Source organism: Schistocerca americana, chromosome 4, assembly GCF_021461395.2.
Source record: "Schistocerca americana isolate TAMUIC-IGC-003095 chromosome 4, iqSchAmer2.1, whole genome shotgun sequence".
Lineage (NCBI taxonomy): Eukaryota > Metazoa > Arthropoda > Insecta > Orthoptera > Acrididae > Schistocerca > Schistocerca americana.
This window is the reverse complement of record NC_060122.1, coordinates 233,396,662-233,420,886: the sequence shown is the minus strand read 5'-3', so window position 1 is coordinate 233,420,886 and position 24,225 is coordinate 233,396,662. Positions and strand designations below refer to the sequence as shown.

The window sequence follows — 24,225 nt, the reverse complement described above, 5'->3', positions numbered from 1 at the left end:
ATCGCTCCCCATGAACTCAGATACTGAGACGAATCTGTTTCATGATGGTAACTCTCCTCCCTAAGAGGCCATGAAGGCCCAAAGGTACCGACTGACCGCCGTGTCATCCTCAGCCCACAGGCGTCACTGGACGCGTATATGGAGGGGCACGTGGTCAGCACACCGCTTTCCGGGCCGTATTTGAGTTTCCGGGACCGGAGCCGCTACTTCTCACTCAAGTAGCTCCTCAGTTTGCCTCACAAGGGCTGAGTGCACCCCGCGTGTCAACAGCGCTCGGCAGACCGGATTCCGCATAAAGTCCTGATGCGGCTGCAAACAATAATTAAATAGTTTCTGCCCTTTCTTTTTTTCTTCCCCCTCCACCTTCAGATTACATAACAACTCGCCCTTTCGTTAGTGTAGTGTTGTTAAACATTCGCAAATAGAAATTTCCCTTTCTCTGTGTTTCATCAATCACGAAAACAGCTTAATTGCACGTGTTCATGTATGAGCTTACATAGAATATTGTTAAAAATTGGGGTCAGTTTCAGAAGTTAGACAAACGTCTTTCCATTTATTGAATTTTTAATACTGTTTGAAGGAACCGACACCCAATCTAGGGTCACTTTATTGATGTCGTTATACCAATGTGGAACGCCAACCGCCTTGGCGCAGCTGTATGTCGGGTTCCCGTCAGATCACCGAAGTTAAGCGCTGGCGTCTGGGCTAGCACTTGGATGGGTGACCACTGTGTTCCTAAAGTATGCGCAGCAATCTACTTACTACTTGGTTGTGCTCTAACCAAGAATTCTTTGCTATTAATTTATTGTTAATGTACTGCATCATCCGCTTCCATAACGACTCATCAAAGCACACTACTAAACTGCGAATCAACGCTGAAGAAGAAATGTTGGGCCAAAAGGGGAGTCACTTCAGTTGACAGCACAGGCCAAAAACAAGGAGGGTAGTATACTGTCTGAATGAAGGGTCCGACTCTAGCTCCCAGTAGCTCATCTGTAGATCAGCTGTACGCCATGGAATTTTTGTAACGATTCTTCCACGTTTTCAGGTGTATCGGTTTCTTAATAACAGGCTGTCGTAGGTTGAAATTGCGGGTTCGATTACTCCTTGGCCAAGCACTGCCTGCACCTCCTCAATGCCTTCTGTTTGTATGCCAGAGTAATCGCGCATGGGTGCACAAAAACTTCAATTATTCTTTCACCTTAAATCAGACCGACATTTCTTTATCGCGCCCATTTTCACTGAAAAGACTGTCTAATGGTTTTCGTATAACTTCTCCTTTTCCAGCGATCTGATATTTTAGTTGCCTATATCTTTTTATCTAATTATGAATTTAAGTACTGTACACCTTCCATTTGAGACTCATCTCTTGCAAGATATGCCTGTTGACTCTCCTCAAAACTCTGAGGTCTTGCATTACTTCTTTCAGATTCCGAACATATAAACACAGACTCCTTAAAAAGAATGTGTATAGACGTATCTTTGCGGTACTATGTCACCATGTTCAAAAAGCAGGGTCAGCTGACATTCCCTCAGTAAATCCGAACAATAAATAAGGTTAACTAAGAGCTTCGGTATCACCAAAAAGTTCGATTCTAATTTGTGAATGGCACATGAACTCCAGCCGCACTTTTGGTTCAGACTGGCAATTTTTCTTACTATTGCACCTTTAGTCTTCGTTTTCTTTAGTCCTGTCATTAGTCAACTATTATTCTCAGTGTATCTCTGAGTTGCAACATGCAGTGTGCTGGAAATCAGAGTACCATTGCCCTGAGTGACCTCCAACATAACCCTTTCTAAAAAATGGTAATTAGTGAGAACAAGTCTCACATTCTGGTAGTCTTGTTCTCTTCTAACAATAGTTCCCTCGTATCATCGTGCCCTAGCATGTTCATTTAATTGGCGCCACGGTCGTTGAGAGGTTCTTCCGTGTGTCTACCTGTGTAAGCCATCCATTATGACACCTAAGAACTCCTTCCATTATTGTGATTTCGACGATTCGGAGATCGAATTTAAATGATTTTACCCAAAAGTCTTGGTCTCGCTTGCTCATGTGAACAGACCGCCATTATTACATTGATAGTTGTTCTAGGTACACCTGTTCCGTTGATATTGCCAAAAATGTCCCGCACTTCGTGAACGGAATCGGTTACTATGGCACCCATTTGAGATGACGTCGAGGCCCAGTAAAGTTCTGTTCGGCTTCCGTTGCCTATCTATATCTTTGTCTTGATTCTGAGAAAACTATAACACTTCAAAAATACTTCTAAAGGTTTCAATGTCCTGTCCACAGCGTCCGGCAAGCACATGCTTCTTGTTGGTCTGTAGCTTCAGAGAGTAAAATCTTGGGACCGAATTAGCACCAACCGCACCTCCTGCTTAACAAACATGCCTTTCGCTGCTTTACTCTGCGCCAGTAGCTATATATTGTACTTTCTTGCATCTTGACTCATTTTCGCAATACCACAGAGCAATTTATCTTGTCTCCAACTGGTTTTTCCGATGACAAACTGGGCTCACTCACTTGAGTATCATTAAGTGTGGTAAGACCTCACCTAGTGTCGTCTTCCTGATTGAAGAATCCAGCTTTCACTTGTGTGTCCATATTTAGTGGCATCACCAGTCTTCGAACCTCTCTTCTGCAACTTCTGCTCTTTTCCCCGTACCAAAACACCTTCTCGCTCGCTCACAACTGCCTTAACCAACTTGGATTCCGTAAGGAACTGTTGTGCACAGCGACCGTAGACTATAAGGAAAGAGAAGCACACAGCAACCCCCTTAAATTTTATTACTCTTGCATATTTGATATCGACTATAAATAGCTATCCTCAGTGCATTTCAGTTAGAATCCAACGAACTTGCGGCAGTTCATCTCACCATACGATCTTGCAAGTGTATAGGCAGAAGGAAACACTATTCACCACTAAGATCATATGGTGACATGTACTGCCGGCTGATCCTGGCGGAGGTTCGAGTCCTCCCTCGGGCATGGGTGTGTGTGTTTGTCCTTAGGATCATTTAGGTTAAGTAGTGTGTAAGCTTAGGGACTGATGACCTTGGCAGTTAAGTCCCATAACATTTCAGACACATTTGAACATGTACTGCCGCGAGTTTGTTGGATGGCAAATCAAATGCACTGAAGATGGCTATTTATAGCAGAAATCTAGATTTTCAAGAGTAATAAAAACTAATGAGATGGTAACCGATTACTTTGTGCCTCTCCTTCCTCACACATACATATTCTAGCGGAAGTGTTGCCTACTCTTCACTGCTTGACTCCTCCATGATCTTTATTGATGCTCTCTTTCTACTTCTCTTTTTATCCTACTCTGATTTCTCATCTACATTTACTTACAGTTTAGCACAATGGAAAGTACCATCACCGTTAACCCTCCATGAACATTCTCCTCGAGAACACTGTGTCTCACACAGTTCACACACTAAAAACCCACCAGAAATTGCGACTCTGTTACAACGCCGGTAATAAAACGCAGTAAACCAAAACCAACCAACAAAATATAAGAAAAATGCTAAAACAGAAATGCATGGGTTGTTAAATGCACTAGCAGCTTAAAGGTTTTCGTTTATGACATTTACTGAAAACATTATTAAACATCAATACAAAATTTAAACAAATAATTCATAATCAGTGTCGTTACTTGTTAAATAATATGCAATTACTTAATGAAGTTTTATTTAGAAACCAAATCTGTATAGGGTTCTGCACTTCACAGCTAGAGAATTTCTGATCGCACATAAAAATATGCGAAATGATCAAATTCTGTACAGTGTCGCCAGTTAATGAAAGATGGCAACTGAACTTGATTGAGATATTGGCTATCGATCTGCACTGGATCAACCAAAAGACGCACATCTTCCCCGACTGTTGACTGGAAATGGCTATGTTAGGCTACTTGGTGGACATCTGCAGTTATTCATGGACTTCATGTTCCCAAAAGTGTTGTTTGGTTGGTTGATTTGGAGGAGGGCACCAAACAACGGGGTCATCAGTCCCACTGTATGAGGGAAGGATGAGAAATGAAACGGCCACGAGGTATCAGAGGAACCATCCCGGCGTTTGCCTGAAGAGATCTTGGGAAATCACGGAAAACCTAAAACAGGATGGCCGGACGCCAGTTTCAACTGTTGTCATCTCGAATGAGAGTCCATTGTGCTATCTCGAATGCGAGTCCATTGTGCTATTGCGCCACCTCGATCGACTCCCAAACATGTCAGTGGGCCACAGACGTTGGCAACTTGTTTGAAGTACAATCGGGGTACTCTGAGCGAATGATTTGGCCACCCAGATCACCCGACATGAATCCCATCGAACATTTATAGGACATAATCGAGAGGTCACTTCGTGAACAAAATCCCGCCACATCACTTTTCGCAGTTATGGATGGTTGTAGAGGCACCATGCCCCAATATCTCTGCAGTGGACTTCAGACGCCTGGTTAAGTCCATGTCACGTCGACTTGCTGCACTAGGCCGAGAAAAAGGAGGTCAGAGAAGCAATTCAGAGGCGGGCTGCTAGATTTGTTACTGGTAGGTTTGATCAACACGCGAGTGTTACGGAAATGCTTCAGGAACTCGGGTGGGAGTCTCTGGAGGAAAGGAGGCGTTCTTTCCGTGAATCGCTACTGAGGAAATTTAGAGAACCAGCATTTGAGGCTGATTGCAGTACAATTTTACTGCCGCAAATTTATATTTCGCGGAAAGACCACAAAGATAAGGTAAGAGAGATTAGAGATCGTACAAAGGCATATAGGCAGTCATTTTTCCCTCGTTCTGCTTGGGAGTGGAACGGGGAGAGAAGATGCTAGTTGTGGTACGAGGTACCCTCCGCCACGCACCATATGGCGGATTGCGGAGTATGTATGTAGGTGTAGATGGTCGTCTGGCTTGTAGCATACGCCACCCGCTCCTGCCCACAAGTGCGATGAGGGGCGGGCGTTGGTGCATTTGACCAACTATCAAGTTAGAACAGCGTACACTAGATCAGTTGGACGTATTGCAAACAGTAATTGCCCTCTTAAACTTGCCTTGATTAGGCGATGCAATACGAGGTAGCGGTATGAATAAGGAGCGTTGTTTGGGATGTGGTAGTGGAACAGCGGTACCACGTGCGCAGGTGACGGAGGGCGGGCGCGAGCCTGTGCTGCGCACGCACCTGGACCTGGAGACGGCGGGCATCACGCAGCTGCTGTACAACGTGACGCACGGCCCGCGGCACGGCCGTCTGGACGTGATGGATGTCGGCATGGTGCAGACGCTGCGCGAGGGCACCAACTGGTTCTCGTCGCGCGAGCTGCTCACAGAGCGCGTCTTCTACGTGCACGACGACTCGGAGACGCGCCGCGACTCCTTCCACTTCGTCGCGCTCTCCAGCGAGGAGGAGGACTTCCAGTACGTCGGTGTCTTCCACGTGGACGTCCTGCTGCGAAACGACAACACGCCAGTCAGGGCGGTGGATAAGGTAAGCGGCCCAACCCTTTAGCGCTGTTACCCTGCTATAAGACAACGCACGAACCTGTGTTCAGTGAAGCCGCATTTAGAATCTGAAGATGGTCATTGTATGGCCGAAACCAGTTATGAGCGTGTCATAAACATATGATTGCTTCCATAAATAAACAAAAAATTTTACATCCAAGGTTACTGAGACTCCCCTCTGTGACTGACGTGCTTCCAGGTGGCCTAGTGTTCTAGGTTGCAAAACAGGGTCAAAATGACGTCTTTGTGGCATTACGTTGTCAACTTCATCAAGACGCAACACTCTGCTCCTTGTTAAAAAAAATGGTTCAAATGGCTCTGAGCAGTATGGGACTTAACATCTGAGGTCTTCAGTCCCCTAGAACTTAGAACTACTTAAACCTAACTAACCTAAGGACATCACACACATCCATGCACGAGGCAGGATTCGAACCTGCTTCCTGTAACGGACAAACAAAAGACTGAGTTAAAAGTAGTATCATTCACTGTTTATTTATTTATTGTTCCGTGGGACCAAATTAAGGAGAAGTCTCCATGGTCATGGAACGATTCAATACATGAAATCATAACAGGATAGTAGAAATAGATAAAATGAAATATAAAAAACATATTCAGGCGACAAGTCGTAAGTTTAAATAAAGAAAATGAACAATGTAACATTGGAATTTGCTTAATTTTTTAGCTCTTCCAGGAGCTCCTCGACAGAATAGAAGGAGTGAGCCATGAGGAAGCTCTTCAGTTTAGACTTAAAAGAGTTTGGGCTATTGCTAAGATTTTTGAGTTCTTGTGGTAGCTTATTGAAAATGGATTCAGCAGAATACTGCACTACTTTCTGCACAGGAGTCAAGGAAGTGCATTCCACAAGCAGATTTGATTTCTGCCTAGTATTAACTGAGTGAAAGCTGCTAACTCTTGGGAATAGGCTAATATTGCTAACAACAAACGACATTAATGAAAATGTATACTGTGAGGGCAATGTCAGAATTCCCAGACTATTGAATAGGGGTCGACAAGAGGTTCTCGAACTTACACCACATATAGCTCGAACAGCCCGTTTTTGAGCCAAAAATACCCTTTTTGAATCAGAAGAATTACCCCAAAAAATAATACCATACGACATAAGCGAATGAAAATATGCTAAGTAGACTACTTTTCGTGTTGAACTGTCACTTATTTCAGATACTGTTCTAATGGTAAATAAAGCAGCATTTAGTTTCTGAACAAGATCCTGGACATGGACTTTCCACAACAGCTTACTATCTATCCGAACGCCTAGGAACTTGAACTGTTCCGTCTCGCTTATAATATGCCCATTCTGTCTGATCAAAATATCGGTTCTTGTTGAATTGTGAGTTAAAAACTGTAAAAACTGAGTCTTACTGTGATTTAGCATCAAATTATTTTCCACAAGCCATGAACTTATTTCATGAACTGCATTATTTGATACTGTTTCAATATTACACACAAGATCCTTCACTACCAAGCTGGTGTCATCAGTAAACAGAAATATTTTTGAATCACCTGTAATACTAGAAGGCATATCATTTATATAAATAAGAAACAGCAGTGGCCCCAGCACCGATCCTTGGGGAACGCCCCACTTAACAGTGCCCCATTGCGACTGAGCATCACTACCACTCTCAATATTGCGGAGAATTACCTTCTGCTTTCTGTTCTTAAAGTAAGAGGCGAACCAATTGTAAGCTACTCCCCTTACTCCATAATGGTCCAACTTCTGCAGTAATATTTTGTGGTCAACACAGTCAAAAGCCTTCGTTAAATAAAACAAAACACCTAGCGTTCGCAACCTTTTATTTAATCCGTCCAAAACCTCACAGAGAAAAGAGAATATAGCATTTTCAGTTGTTAAACCATTTCTAAAACTAAACTGTACATTTGACAGCAAATTATCTGAATTTAAATGCTCCAGTAACCTTGTATATACGACCTTCTCGATAACTTAAGCAAACACCGATGGCATAGAAGTAGGTCTAAAATTGTCAACAATATCCGTGTCTCCCTTTTTATAAAGTGGCTTCACTACCGAGTACTTTAATCGGTCAGGAAACCGACCACTCCTAAAGGAAAAGTTACAGATATGGCTAAGTACTGGGATAACATACATAGAACAATACTTCAGTATTCTGCTAGATACCCCGTCATATCCATGAGAGTTCTTGGTCTTTAGTGATTTAATTATTAACTCAATCTCCCTCTTGTCAGTATCATGGAGGAGCATTTCAGGTAACAGTCTCGGAACACTTTTTTCTAAGAGCGCTATATGATTCCCTGTTGGGACTAGGTTTCTATTTAGTTCACCTGCTATATTCAGAAAGTGATTACTAAATGCTGTACATATATGCGACTTATCAGTAACACGGACATTCCCACTACGCACTGATTCTATATCCTCGACCTGTCTCTGCAGACCAGCCACTTCCTTTACGACTGACCATATGGTTTTAATTTTATCCTGAGACGTAGCTATTCTATCTGCATACCACATACTTTTTGCCTTCCTAATACCATTTTTAAGCACCCTACAATACTGTTTGTAATGGGCTGCTGCATTTAGATTTTGCCTGTTTCTAACGTTTTGATATAACTGCCACTTTGTTCTACAAGATATTCTTATCCCTCTAGTCAGCCACCCAGGCTGCCTGTTTGTGCTAGGACCCTGTTTTGAACGTTCTAACGGAAAGCAACTTTCAAAGAGCACGAGAAAAGTCTTGAGAAAAGAATTATATTTATCATCTACTGTATCAGCGCTATAAGCATCTTGCCACTCTTGTTCCTTGATAAGGTTTACAAAGGTCTCTACAGCAACTGGATCAGCTTTCCTAAACAGTTGATAACTATATTTAACATGTGTTGCAGCACAAAAATCTTTTAGAGTTAAAATTTGTTCATCATGATCTGAAAGGCCATTCACCTTTTTGCTAACAGAATGCCCTTCTAGTAATGAGGAATGAACAAAAATGTTGTCTATGGTTGTTCTACTGTTCCCTTGCACTCTCGTTGGAAAGAATACGGTTTGCATAAGATTATATGAATTAAGGAGGTCTACCAGCATCCTTTTCCTTGCGCAATCACTTATACAATTAATGTTGAAGTCACCACATATAACTAACTTTTTGTATTTCCTATAAAGTGAACCAGGAACCTCCTCTAGCTTTAGCAAAAATGTTGTGAAATCGAAGGCTGGGGATCTTGAAATCGGAGTCTGGGTTTACCTTTGGTTGTGCCGCTATTCACACCACAGAGTACTCATTTCATGTACAGAACGAACAGGTGGGGTCTCGGGGACTGGATATTTTGTAGTCCTTGCGTTCGTATCATCGAAACCGACAAGAAAATCGTCTCCAGTATACTGTCATAACCGGCCGAAGTGACCGAGAGGTTCTAGGCGCTACAGTCTGGAACCGCGCGACCGCTACGGTCGCAGGTTCGCATTCTGCCTCGGGCATGGATGTGTGTGATGTCCTTTGGTTAGTTATGTTTAAGTACTTCTAAGTTCTAGGGTTACTGATGACCTCAGAAGTTAAGTCCCATAGTGCTCAGAGCCATTTGAACAAATTTATACTGTCATAACGTCTTTCCAGTATTGACATGGATGAATGAGCACGAACCGAAAGCCAATAAATTGAAATGAAAACAAGAAGGATTCGCACGTAAATATTTACGATGATTTTTGCTGACTGTTCACCATTTCACTTTTCGTTTTCGTGATTATGCTTAACCTTCAGACACTAGTGTATATCACACATGAGTTCTTCGGGAACATTATTTGCCTAACAATAACGCGTTTTTCTTCTCCAGTCCGCAGATATCGTTAGGAGTCGTGACTGGAGGTCTTCGTGTTGATTGAAGCTTCCGTGAGATGCCTAGCCGCTTGTAATTACCTTCTCGCTTATATGAGTTGAGTGTGCAGGAAGTCGCAGCAGGTGGGTTTTGCCTGCAGGTGTTCCGCGTGGTGACGGGCGGGGAGCGGCTGCTGACAGGTGACGATCTGCGCTACTCGGATGCCGACATCGACACCAAGCCCTCAGACATCCTGTACACGCGCCGCGGCATCCCCAACGGCGGCATCTTCCAGGCGGCCAGTCCTAACGAGGCGCTGTTCGAGTTCACGCAGGAGGACCTCGACAAGCGGCGCGTGCTCTTCCGGCACGAGGGCGACGAGTACGGCAAGGTGGGCCTCTGGATCACCGACGGCCAGTTCTACGCCAACGGCATCCTCGAGGTGCGCGCCTCGCCGCCCTTCGTCGAGATCGTCAACAACACCGGCGTCATCGTCAAGCAGGGCGGCGGCGTCGTCATCAGCACGTGGAACCTCAGCGCCGAGACCAACCTCAACGTCTGGGGCGAGCAGATCTCCTACGAGGTAATAATTATTTACGTATTAGTCAACTACTAGCGGGAGTCATAAAATCACTTCGAAAAATTAAGCTGCGACTATCAAAGAGGAACCATTTGTATACTCAACAGAAGGATCGTCTCAGTGTAACTATCCTCCAGTAAAGAGTCAAAGCTTGAATATTACACATGTCTTCTACCTTAGGCAAATGGAGGAAATCGGTCGGTTCTCTTTGGAATATGTGTGGTCTACGGCGCACCTTAAAGGAATTACGGAGGCACCTATTACTTCATGGGCGGTTTCCTAGACAACTCGCAAAACATGTTTTTGGGTAACAAAATCGTGCCGCGTTTTCCAAGACGACTATGAGCAGCAAATGACTGAAATTTTTACTATATATTGCTAAGATACCGACCTCGAAGAACCTTGAAAAGTTTCTTGATATCTTTATTCGTCTCAGAGATACAGAGGTTCAACGTTTCTCTCCTCTTACATATGTAATGCGTACGTAAAAACTGGTGCGACAAAATTTTTGTGCACATAACGTCCAGTGTGAGTTGTAAAATTATACAGGGTGAGTCACCTAACGTTACCGCTGGATATATTTCGTAAACCACATCAAATACTGACGAACCGATTCCACAGACCGAACGTGAGGAGTGGGGCTAGTGTAATTGTTTAATACAAACCATACAAAAATGCACGGAAGTATGTTTTTTAACACAAACCTACGTTTTTTTAAATGGAACCACGTTAGTTTTGTTAGCACATCTGAACATATAAACAAATACCTAATCAGTGCCGTTTGTTGCATTGTAAAATTAATTACATCCGGAGATATTGTAACCTTAAGTTGACGCTTGAAACCTCCGACTTTCAGTTGCGTGTTGTAACAAACACGGGCCACGGTCGGCGAGCAGCATCTGCAGGGACATGCTTACGATGACGGCCGTGTTTACGAGTGTGGCTGAAGTGCACTGTTGTCGTTTGGTCTAGTTGCCGCAGTGTCCGCATGTAGCGCTTGCTGCTATTGTTATTCTGCATTCGTCTCCGCACGCAGACCAACTGTAGTACACCGTGTTACCAGACGTCTGTGATAGTGTAGTGTTGTAGGAACTGCGACCATGGTGTATTCGAACTCTGAAAAGGCGGAGATGATACTCATCTATGGCGAGTGTCGACGAAATGCTGCTGAAGCCTGCAGGCTGTATGCAGAGCGGTACCCGGACAGAGAGCATCCAACGTGCCGCACATTGCGAAACATCTACCGCCAACTGTATGCGACAGGTATGGTCGTAGCACGCAAACGGGTCCGTAACAGGCACGTCACAGGAGAAGCGGGTGCAGTTGGTGTGTTAGCTGCTGTTGCCATGAACCCACACTTCAGTACACGGGACATTGCGAGAGCCGGTGGACTGAGTGAAAGCAGTGTCACGCGCATACTGCATCGTCACCGCTTTCACCCGTTTCATGTGTCGCTACATCAGCAATTACATGGTGATGACTTTAATCATCGAGTGCAATTCTGTCAATGGGCATTAACAGAGAATGCGTTGCAGTTCTACCTGTTTACCGATGAAGCGGGTTTCACAAACCACGGGGCAGTGAATATATGTAACATACATTACTGGTCCGTGGACAATCCTCGCTGGCTCAGACAGGTAGAGCGACAGCGACCGTGGACTGTAAATGTATGGTGCGGAATCATTGGCGACCACCTCATTGGTCCTCACTTCATTGCAGGGACCCAAACAGCTGCAACATACATCGCGTTTCTACAGAGTGATCTGCCGACGTTGCTCGAAAATGTCCCACTGGAAACGCGTCGACGTATGTGGTACCAGCATGATGGTGCACCTGCACATTCCGCAATTAACACTAGGCTGACCCTTGACAGGATGTTCGACGGGCGTTTCATAGGACGTGGAGGATGCATAAATTGGCCAGCCCGTTCTCCTGATCTTACACCTCTGGACTTCTTTCTGTGGGGTACGTTAAAGGAGAATGTGTACCGTGATGTGCCTACAGCCCCAGAGGATATGAAACAACGTATTGTGGCAGCCTGCGGCGACATTACACCCGATGTACTGCGGCGTGTACGACATTCATTACGCCAGAGATTGCAATTGTGTGCAGCAAATGATGGCCACCACATTGAACATCTATTGGCCTGACATGTCGGGACACACTCTATTCCACTCCGTAATTGAAAACGGAAACCACGTGTGTACGTGTACCTCACCCCTCATAGAAATGTACATGTGCGTCAGCGAAAAAGACCAATAAAAAGGTGTTAGCATGTGGACGTAATGTGCTGTTCCAGTCTCTTCTGTACCTAAGGTCCATCACCGTTCCCTTTGGATCCCTACGTAACTCGGTGCTCTCCGATACACACGATCGAATAGCGGAGGAGTGTTACTGAAGCGTCAACTTTAGGGTGCAATATCTCCGGATGTAACTAACATTTTACAATGCAACAAACCGCACTGATTACCTATTTGTTTATATTTTCAGATGTGCTAACAAAACTAACGGGTTTCCATTTAAAAAAACGTAGGTTTGTGTTAAAAAACATACTTCCGTGCATTTTTTATGGTGTGTATTAACCAATTACACTAGCCCCTCTCCTCACGTTCGGTCTGTCGAATAGATTCGTCAGGATTTGATGTGGTTTACGAAATACATCCAGCGGTAATGTTAGGTGACTCACCCTGTATAGTTATTTCAATTTCAAGTAAGTAAAGTACCAAAATGTTTTAGCCCGTAAATATATTTTGATATGAGTGACACAACCAGCTGTGGAAGGGTAAAGAAGGGATGGGTATGAGCAACTTGCTACCATCGACTAGTGGATGTGAGCGAGTTACAGTTTATGGGTAACGAGAGGTGAATTCCATCTTAAAAAGAACGTGAATATGTTTGCATGCCAAAAGTTTTGGGTAAATTATGAAAGGTGCTGACGAAAGTAGAATGTGTCCGTTCGTACATTACTTTTTGTCAGAGACTTTTAGTAATCAGGAATACATTCACCTTTTTTGTGCTCCAATAGAAGCATTTTTCCACTAGTAGTCCTCCTTTACATATTCATCCTTCAATGCGACATATTCTAAAGATGGATGACCTGGCTGAGACGTTGCTTGTACAGGTACAAAATCATGTCGTCCTCATTTTCCAAAACAATGCGAAATGCGAACAGAAAGGAAGAAGTCTTTCGGTATCATGTCGGATGAATAATGCAGGATGAGCAGAGATAAGATAGGCCAAAGAAGCAGCATGTGTGACTGTGTCTTCTTCGGAATGAGATGAGGTATTGTCATGGAGCAAAAACACCCCACTGGACAGCTCTTTTGTGAGGTGACAATTGTGCTGAGAAGAGATTTGCTGACGTTTCTGCGGAGCCAAGACACTTTAAGTAGTTTTTTGCTTTTACATCTGTTCCTTGGTCAGCTCACAACCAAACCATCACATTTTAATCTGAGCTAGACCTCGGGCTAAGCCACAGATTGTCAATACGCCCAGGTTTCTTGTTTTCAAATTCGTTGGATTCACCGGCTTACAAATAGACTATTACCTCCCGACCAAACTTGACCTCGGGTTAACCTACAGTTCAGTCACCACAAACTGGTTTGTTGCTTTCATATTCGTTAGCTTTGCAACGCACAATCGAATTGTTAGATTAAAACCTTAACCAGGCCTTGTTCGAAAATGGACTAAGCAGCATGACTAAATAATCATAAAAATGTGACTGGTCATACTTTTATTCAACTTTTCAACATATATTAGAGCTTGTTCCTGTATTGTATCGTATGGAACTGGGGACCAAGGAACGACGGAGAGGTTTCGTCCCCGCTGTAGCTCACAGTGGTTCACAACCCCACAACAGGCTACAGCAGTCTTTCGCCGAGGCTGATAGAAAACCGCCTTAAAACCATCCACAGGCTGGCCGGCACACCGGACCTCGTCACTAATCCGCCGGGCGGTTTCGTGCCGCGAACAGGCACGCCTTCCCGCCCGGAAAGCATTGCGTTAGACCACACGGCTAACCGGTTGCGTTGGCTTGCTCCTACTAGTACGGGTTATAAATTACAGCACTCTGTGCTACAGCGCTAGACAGACAACAAATTCTTATAGAAGTTGCGACACGGTCGCGGTTTAAACAGTGACCCGAATATAGAATAAGTTTTCTTTAGTTCACGTGTATGGCCACAAATATTTTGTCATCAGACTGTTTTTATAAAACAGATCTGAAGATGGTCATTATAGTCCGAAACCGATAGTCTGATGACAGCATACCGGTTACCATAGACGTGAACTAAAGGAAATGTAACAAATTCTTACTAGGAGACCATACAGGAATCTGTTCCCCGTAATTTTTTTTTTATATTGGTGGTATGTAAAGTTCAGAACTTTAAATAACAGTCACACAATGCATACGATGGAGCTCTCAAAAATTCTTGAGAAAATCGACTTTGAAGTTTTTCCATTCAACTTTAATACGCTAAACTGAGATCGGATATCCAACAGACAGTATGGGGCTGTGCTAGAGTACTTGCAGCGACGTGGCCCGGTGGGGTTTCATTCTCGCCTATGGTAAATTTTTAGAAAGAGATGCATCTTTTATGTGCATTTTTATTAAGAGTGAAATACATAAAGAAGAAAAAAAGGGATGTTTTTCTTTAATTGAAACAAACTTTAGTAACCATCTTGTAGAAGAGATTTGTAATTTAAAATTTATATTTGCAATGAAAACTGGAGTTTTGTGTGATTTTTAATTAGAAATATGAAGACTTGCATTTTTATAGAAATGCCAGTTAGCTTTTTATATAAAAACTAGACATATTCGTCATCAAAGATTGTCCGGGATCGTTATTTATAACAAAAACTGTCCAAATTCAGTCTTCAGATTGAATTCTTTATTTTCACAACACTGGTTTCGGGCCAGCTACCCATCTTAAGATCACTTGTTACAGTTTCAGAGTATGCTGTCGAATATGGAACTGAAATTTCACTGCCACGAATTATGACAGTAAACTTTCAGTTCCAGACAGTTTATTTTGTAACTATAAGAGATGATTTCAAAAATGTCCAGCTGGTCCGAAACCAGCCATTTGAAAACAAAGAAAACGGATCTGCACACTGAATTTCGACAGTTTTGAATTACCTTTGTGTTAATTAGCATATATTTATTGAAATTTATATTTAAACTGAACAGTACAAATAAAATACGGAAAAATGCCCGAAACGAGACTCCAACTAGCGATACCAGTCTCGTGCGCTACCGATGGTTTTCCATTTTTGTTCTTTTTACGCTTCACAGAAGTGTTTGTAGAATATGCACCTTTTTTTAAAAAAAAAGTCTGCATTGGTGAGGAATAGAATGCAGACTACCCACTCGGCAGAAAAGCATTACCACAGAGCCACATCACCTGCCAAAAGACGTACTTTATTTTCGGGTACCAAAACTTCTAAACGTCAAAGTCTGTTTACTCGCGAATTTTTGACAGCTGCATCGATCTGCCTTTCGGATTGATATGTAAGTTATGAACTTGGTGTTCCATAAAAATAACAAATTACAAGAACCCGATTGGCATGTCGTCTCCCTGTTATTGTGCTTGTTTGCTACCTTCGATAAGCCGCTTATACCAGCAAGAGGCCAGGCTCCGCCGAAATTAATTCCGACAGATGTACTACTCTGGAAAAGTCTTGACAGCGCCCTGTAACCCTATCAGGAGATTTAGACTGTAAGCTGCTGTGCCGGTTTGCCCATTGCGAGTATAGTCTGTTAGCATCACACCATAGCAGTCCCAGAAGAGAGCGTGGTCTTGCCAGATAATGGACGGTATTTCGTCTGTTTCGGCTTTCGTGAATCCACGTTCCTGCTGCTTGCTTCCTCCCTTTGACTCAGGGTCACGGTGATAACGCAGCAGTTGCAGATGGTGATGAGGTGCCTGAAGATGTCATCTGGGTAAGCTTGACGCCACTGCAACATTTCCACTGCGGCTTCCGGCGAGATTTTTTAATGGGTGTGAGTAGTCGCGGTGAGTGGTCGTGGTATCCACAAGAGGCGATCTTTGTCGTGTTACAAATGTAGTGCAAAATGTTAAAAACTGACCTCTGACTGACTTCCAAATTCTACAGTATCGCCTGATGTAGCGGCCTTCGAACGCCAGAGCATACTCCTCTAGCTCCTGTTTCAATATTTTGGTTAGACACTTCGTTTTGCAACAGTGGAAGAGTCTACGTCACCTGACTATTGAGCAATGGGATGCCGCGTTGTTCCCGTAACCTCCCACCAACTCAGCACAGCAGGTTGTAGTGTTGTTCTCCTTGAAATGCAGAAAGCGAGTAGCAGCGCGATACTCCACATTATAGCTGGACTCCATCATTTTGCTTCGACTAATCTAGCGTCGTGCTACGGTGCTGTGTTGCAGAGATTTCATTGCGCACCAGTCCTGCTGAGACGTAGATGGAAACAAACAAACAAAATTATATCACAACAGAGCAGTGAGCCAGAAAGTGCAAAATAAATTTCTTTTATTTCCGTCTATTATCACAAAATTTTTATGTCCTTGCACAACCGGCTTCCGTCAGCGACGATCACCTTCAGATCCGTTAAAACAGATCTGTTAAAACAGCTCTGAAGGTAGTCAGCGCTGACCGAAGTCGGTAGCCTAAGGACCTAACAATTTTGTGATCACAGACGGAAATAAAAGAAATTTATTCTAATAAAATCTATAACAGACGGAAATAAAAGAAATTTATTCTAATAAAATCTGTAACTTTATTTTCGAGGTCATACTTAAAACTTTACACCTATTGCAATTTTGTCATATGATGACATGGTTGGAGATCGTGGTTGTTATTTGAAGACAAATGTTGATGGTGTTGAAACAGCAACCAGCCACAAATTTATTTTTAGTTCCTTGATTCAAAGGGTACCGTTACCGGTTTCGAATCGTTACGATTCATCATCAGGCGATTTTCATGCTTTCATTACAACATGTGGTGCGTTTTTTACAGATTAATTGTCCTAAAATATAAATAATGCATAATTATAAGCACGCCACACAGATGGTTGCGTTACAGATTTTCATTGGATGTAAGTAACATGAAATGTCGGTTTAGAGACATCGCAGCCCAGACCATATCTCCAGGTTGTTGGGCAGTATGGCCGGCGAGGGTCAGGTTGAAACTCACTGGCTCGGGGAGTCTCCAGACACGTCTTCGTTGGTCTTTTGCGCTCAGTTCGATGCGGCACTCATTACTGAAGACAGTTCCACGACAGTCAACTAGATACCAGGCTGAAGTCGTGTCTGGAGAGTTCCCGGTGGTGGGATATCAACCTGAATATCGCCCACCATACAACCTGACAACCATGAGTGGTAGTCTGCAGTGCCGTTTCTGGCTCCTTCAGTTGTCATCCGCGGCACTCTTACAGTACAGCGGTACATCGACAGTCTTCCACGTCCTGTCTTGTACCCTTCGTGGTAAGCAATTTTGGGCTTGTATTTCAGTAAGATAGTTCCCTCCCGCACGCGAGGAGAGTTCCTGCTGTTTGTGTTTGCAAAACCCTACCTTCGCCAGCCAGGTCGCCGTATCTCTCCCGAGATGAGAACGTTTGGAGCATTATGGGCAGAGTCCTCCAACCAGCTCGGGATCATGACTATCTAAAGCCCACATTGGACAGAATTTGGCACGATATCCCCCAGGAGGACATCCAACAATTCGATCAGTCAATATCAAGTCGAATAACTACTTGCATAAAGGCCAGAGGTGGACCTACGCTTTATTGACTTGCTCAATTTCAGAAGCTCTTTCTGTTGAATAAATCATCCAATTTTTCTGAAATTGTGATCATTCGTTTTTGGAGCATTTACATCTACCGATTTCCATCCCATTCAGATAATCGCTTCCCGGTGTGTCGTTTTTTATTGTTTTTTTTTGTCTTTGAGTGTATTTCGTTGTTACCAGTCCGCATCACACTACATTCGAAAGATCCAACACTGAATTCCTCGAATTCCTTGAAATATGGGATTGCATTGTTGCCAAAGACGCAAGTCACTACTCCGGTCCTATTGTAGGCTTCTAACATCAGAATGACGATGCGCCTTAATTGTTGATTGCCAGTAAATCTGTTTCCAGATTCCTATGTTTACCACATGCCAGGTACATCGTGACAATGAGGCATCAGAGTAGCAGCATCAACAGAAAATCAGTTTATTCTTTTGTGCCTGAGGCACTTCTAGGGCTGAACGATAATTTGAGGACAGTAGGTATTTTTGTGATTAGACAAAAGCATTTAATTATGTAGACCATGCTCTACATTTGTATACCTTGTAACATTACAGATTGAGGGTAAAAGTTGTACTTTTGGTTTTCATAGATAGAAAATAAATCCAGTACACAAGTAAACAAACAGGGAACAATTGTGAATCTGTTTGCTGATTGGACTGGTGTCACAGGGTTCTGCTCTGGCTCCACTGCCTTCCTTCATAGCAATTTTATATGAGTAATGTTTGTGTGTGTGTGTGTGTGTGTGTGTGTGTGTGTGTGTGTGTGTGTGACAGAGAGAGAGAGAGAGAGAGAGAGAGAGAGAGAGAGAGGTAGGAAATAATCTTGGTGGGCCGTAGCAAACTAGTCAAATGACTGACCACACAAAAAGCTTCCATCAGAGATGAAAAATGCGATTGATAAACCCTACATTTTCCCTTCTAAACTGAAAGCCTTCATTGGGGTGAAACTTTTTCATTCAGTACAGGTGTTCCTCACAGTAGGTTAGCACTTTGGACTGTACGGCAAGTATTACGTACAATAAACTTTATTTATTTCTTAAAATTTTATTGCCTTCATTGTTTGTTTTTAAATTTTCTTATCTGTTTCGTAGTAATTACGTAATGATTCGTTCTACAAATAGGTGCCGTGGCTCATATGGTCCCACAGCACCCGATACATTTCACAGAATTAAACAGAAACGTTCATCGTGAGTGGACTGTATGGTCTGGGTAGATAAAAACTAAATACGTTATTGATTGCAGTGTTTGGGAGACCCGGAGTCGAAGGCTGTCGGTTTAAGCGACTTTGGAAGTATTGCTCCTGTTGCGCTGACGGGTGCGATAAAAACATTTATCCCGGTAACGGACGGTGACATTGTACCATTAATAATATCCATCGACAGTGAAGGAACGGCGGCGTAATAGATTTGGACGGTGATGACACGAGAGTGTGCACGTCCAAGGCTTCTTCGTTTTCTAAAGCGGCTTTGGCGGAAATCTGAAGAGAAAAATACAGCAGAGGCATAGTACAGCGTTGATTTACAGGAGACATCCCGTACATCGTCGCTTGGTCACACAGCGACGTCGGTATTTACGGTAGTTCCAATCCCCAGGTTCTGACCAAAGCTTTCGGGAGATTTCCCTTGGTCGTAAGGGAAATGTCTGGAAGAAAGTCCCCTTTCAGACATTCCCAGTTGGGTATCCCGCTATGCACTCAAAGTCTGCTAGATATTTGGCTGAGTCCAAGAAAATTTTTCAACAGCACACCTTGCTTTAATGAGTACTGAATGGAAGACGTAAAAGATTTGACGAAGACGATTGGTGGCCGTATTTGGCTCTAGTAGATATTCGCATAGGTCTATATTTTGAGACCTGTAATTGTTACAGGGGATGCCATAAAAAATGTGGACTAGATGAGTACCAGCACTGCCCATCGGATAAGGCATTCTTCAGCAGATATTTAAGTTACAATATCAGAATCGTGGTAAAGTTTTTTTTTTTTTTTTTTTTCAATATTATACTTGAAGTCCTGGTCCCCAGATTCGCCAAACACCATACTTATTAAAAACCTAAGATATGCCTATGAGAGCGAGATAATAACTCGCAAAGCGTCTGTTGTAATCTGTGACATCCTTACAAGCACTTGTAGAACTGAACTGCAGCAGATTCTCCGGCTACAGATGTGCCAATTCGTTGTTAGACGATTCATCATTATGGTATTGATGATGATTATGCAGTGTATTGTCAAGCTGTAAGTGATTTGCAGTTGCTGCTTTGATATATAATTGCGACGCTTCGCTCTCATCCCTTAAAGAATTTAATTGAATAATAGTTTGGCTCTGAAAGCCAGAAAGTCGATAAGAAATTCACCTGCGGTTTTACTGCGTGATTAATAACAGCACGGAGCCATAGTTCCGACCATAGACTCGGTTAAACGAATTGCGTCACCACCTTCTGGAACCATGGAGGGAAACTATTTTAGTAAAAACTTAGGTCTGCTGCCAAAATTTCTAATTCTAGACAATGAAAGTATGAAATGATCGCGTGTCATTGATGGCCGGGAGGCCCCATCCGGGATAGTTCGACCACCTGGTGAAGGCCTTATTTGAGGTGACGCCACACTCCAACCCGGCCGGGAATCGAACCATGGACCGCTGCATGGTAGGGAAACACGTCACCACTTTTCTTATCTCATTTTGTTTGTAATTGTTCGTTGTATTTGTTCGGGCCGGACGTGTCATGACACCAGTTGAAGTTGATAGTTGATCCATTCCCTCAGGTTTCTTTTTTATTTTAGAGGGCAGTTAACCGTCTCACGAACACGCCAGACTACCGTGCCGCCAATAAATACACACATCAAAAAAAGTTTTGCATCTCCCCGGTTCCCATAACTCCTGAAGACAGACGTTGACTGTGGATATTGTATCACAGACACAATCCCTTTGACAGTTCAGAGATGTCACTAAACCCGCACAAAGATGTAAGAAACCATGCATGAGCAGCGCTTATTAGACGGAGGGGGTCCAACAGCCGACCAGTTCCAGTCATTACACCAGGAAGGAAGTGTACGGCTCGTGTTGTCTGTAGTTTAACCATGCCTGGACGGTCAATATCGCGGTGCGATCGAGTCCGCAATTGTCACTTTGTACCAGGAAGAGCTCTCCACAAGGGAAGTGTCCAGGCGTCTCGGAGTGAACCAAAGCGATGTTGTTCGGACATGGAGGAGATACAGAGAGACAGGAACTGTCGATGACATGCCTCGCTCAGGCTGCCCGAGGGCTATTACTGCAGTGGATGGCCACTACCTACGGATTATGGCTAGGAAGATCCTGACTGCAACGTCACCATGTTGAATAATGCTTTTCGTGCAGCCACAGGACATCGAGTTATGACTCAAACTGTGCGCAATAGGCTGAATGATGCGCAACTTCACTCTCGACGTCCACGGCGAGGTCCATATTTCCAACCACGACACCATGCAGCGCGGTACAGGTGGGCCCAATAACGTGCCGAATGGACCGCTCAGGATCGGCATCACGTTCTCTTCATCGATGAGTGTCGCATATGCCTTCAACCGGTGAATCGTCGGAGAGTGCAGCAAGGTGGGGATTCCCTGCTGTTTTGGGGTAGCTTTATGTAGGGCCGACGTACGCTGCTGGTAGTCAAGGAAGGCGCCGTACGGGTGAACGATACGTGAATGCCATCCTCCGATCGATAATGCAACCATATCGGCAGCATATAGGCCAGGCATTCGTCTTCATGAACGACAATTCGTGCCCACGTCGTGCACATCTTGTGAATGACCTCCTTCAGGATAACGACATCGCTCGACTTGAGTGGCCAGCATGTTCTCCAGACATAAATCCTATCTATTATGCCTGGGATAGATTGAAAAGGACTGTTTATGGACGACGTGACCCACCAACAACTCCGAGGGATCTACGCCGTACCGCCGTTGAGGAGTGGGACAATCTCGACCAAAAGTGCCTTGATGAACTTGTAGATAGTATGCTACGACGAATACAGGCATGCATCAATCCAAGAGGACGTGCTACTGGGTATTAGAAGTACCGGTATGTGCAGCAATCTGGACCACCACCTCTGAAGGTCTCGCCGTATGGTGGTACAACATGCAATGTGTGGCTTATATGAGCAATAAAAAGGGCGGAAATGAGATTTATGTAGACCTCTGTTCCAGTTTTCTATACAGCTTCCGCAACTATCAGAAACGATGTGATGCAAAACTTCTTTTGATGTGTGTTTGGTGCCTCAGTACATAAGAAGTGGCTCCCAGCTAAGCAGGCAGACATTCTAGATTATATTTTAGATACTGCGGCATTATGTTATAACGATTGCAGACGAGGTATTTTTTTATTCCTCTTACATGACGGTTTCTAGTCAGTTAAATTTTGATATTCATCGCCTTTTCCAGGTAGGCCTATAGATTGTATATTCTCTGGTAAAACATTCATTACAGATCGGCTGTCCATTTTTATGATCGTCTTTTAATGTCCCATTATCGATCTGCTCACGTGCATTTACACAAATAATATTCTTACTGACTTTTTCTACGTAACAAGTAATTGCTGTGATCTCTTTATAACTGACTATTACTTTACGTTCCATTTCCTGTATTTATATCAGATGCTGTGGAACTTTTGCCAAGTTTTTGTCTGACTGGAGTTGTATATTCTCTCTTGTTTAACTGACGAGATGCGCTTCAGTCTGCCTGCCTGATTAAGAACACAATATGAAACGCGGTCATGAGAACAAGTGCCATTCCATTAAAGAAATCTAAAAGTGTTACATATACAGACAGTCCACCCCAGTGTAACGTATGAATAGGTTGTGCGATTGCAGCAACGGTCGCAGCGCTATACTTTACTCTGACACAATATTTACTCATGTTGATAGGTACTTTCGGAGATTTCTAAATCAACAGAGCGTATTTCGTGTAGAGAGATGAACGTTGCTATGCTTCCGCACACAACTAGCGTTATTGAACGTGTATGGCGCACGTATCTGAATTGAAAACCTCACGGTAAGACGAATTCCGCCTTATGCCAGACACCGTTTTTCTGTTTTGCTTCACCCAGATATGTTTCAGCACATTTTGTGATATCTTCAGTGGGTTATTTTTTTATTTTCTTACATGATACTATTATTTTGCTGGCTATTCTGCTAGACCATCTAAGGCTTCTCACTGCTTTTCCATTGTGTTGCTTTCTCATATGTTGTTGGCGAAGTGAATAGGCAGATTTCGTGACCTATGGTCGCTTCATACAGCACTTTCTCCGATTTTTCAAAACATAGGCAGAGTTTTCGCTCCCGGACGTAATGGTGGCGAAAACTCATCCTATGTTTTGAAAAATCGGAGAAAGTGCTCTATCAAGCGACCATAGGTCACAAAATCTGCCTATTCACTTCGCCAACAACATTTGAGAAAGGAACACAATATCAAAACCATGAGTAGCTGTAGATTGTGTAGCAGAATAGCCACCAAAATAATAGTATCATGTAAGTTAGAAAATAAAAAATAACCTACTGAAGATGTCACAAAATGTGCTGAAACATGTCTGGGTGAAACAAAACAGAATAAAAGGTGTCTTGCGTAAGGCGGAATTCCTGTTCCCATTTCGTAGCAAGCACGGACATAACAAGAAGAACTGCAACCCCACAAGATGATGAAAACCTCACATACAGTAATGATTGCAAAAGGCTAATCAGACGTAACTGAAGGCTGGTAATTTATCCTGCGCCATGTAGTTGTAATTTTCCGCTTTAAAATCCCTGATGACGGAGGATTGATCCGTGGACAGATGCAGCTTTTAATGTAGGATACGCTACAGTAATAGAATGCCATTTACTGTTATTAATGAATGCCACGAAAAGGTTACAAATGGATCAGTTTACTATATATTTAGTTATGAAAACGGTTTCAGCTGTTTATTCATTTATGTTAACTTCAGTTTTTTAGTATGTAGTTGTGATTCACGTGTCCCATTACACGTACGTCATATCGACCACAAAACCAAAATTTAGAAATATAACAAATAAACAAGAAAATAAGACCAGAAGTCATCACAAAGTAAATCCTTATGCCGTGTATGCTGCTGCTGAAGCATGGAGGAAGTGAAATCTAAAACTTGGTCAATCCGTACAGAAGCATCCCTATGTAATGTAGTATGAGAATTATTGCGATATAAACGTTGTCAGTCGTGAAGAGCTGTAATAGCATAGAATAAAATAATTTATGAAGGATACTGGTACGTTAAAATAATGAGAGCAGATCCTCAAGAAAATATGAGTCTACGAAGAAAGGACCAACGAAGAATGAATAATATAAATATGACAGTATGGGAACCAGTAGCTGTAAAATTGCAGAAACGCTACACAAATATGATAGATGAGACAAGAACGAGCACACAGAAAACGTCTGCAGAGAGAAGCATGCATGCTGTACCAAAGCAGTCAATATCTACGGGAGACAAAGCATAGATACAATAAAAGTCTTTGACCAGTTGCAGCTCCAATCCATTTACACACAATGGACTACAGATTAAGAGTCGTGCTCGGCGCAGGATTCGGATCGGCAAGCCCGAG

General features: G+C 43.2%; 1 protein-coding gene across 1 annotated transcript in view; it reads left to right on the top strand.

The window, feature by feature from the left end:
- LOC124613370 (chondroitin sulfate proteoglycan 4) overlaps positions 1-24,225 on the top strand; it is a 553,335-nt gene that overhangs the window by 412,665 nt on the left and 116,445 nt on the right. The window contains exons 13-14 of the mRNA XM_047142070.1: positions 5,135-5,479; positions 9,455-9,877. Of these exons, the coding sequence (XP_046998026.1) occupies positions 5,135-5,479; positions 9,455-9,877 (768 nt within the window). The remainder of the gene's footprint in view (positions 1-5,134; positions 5,480-9,454; positions 9,878-24,225) is intronic.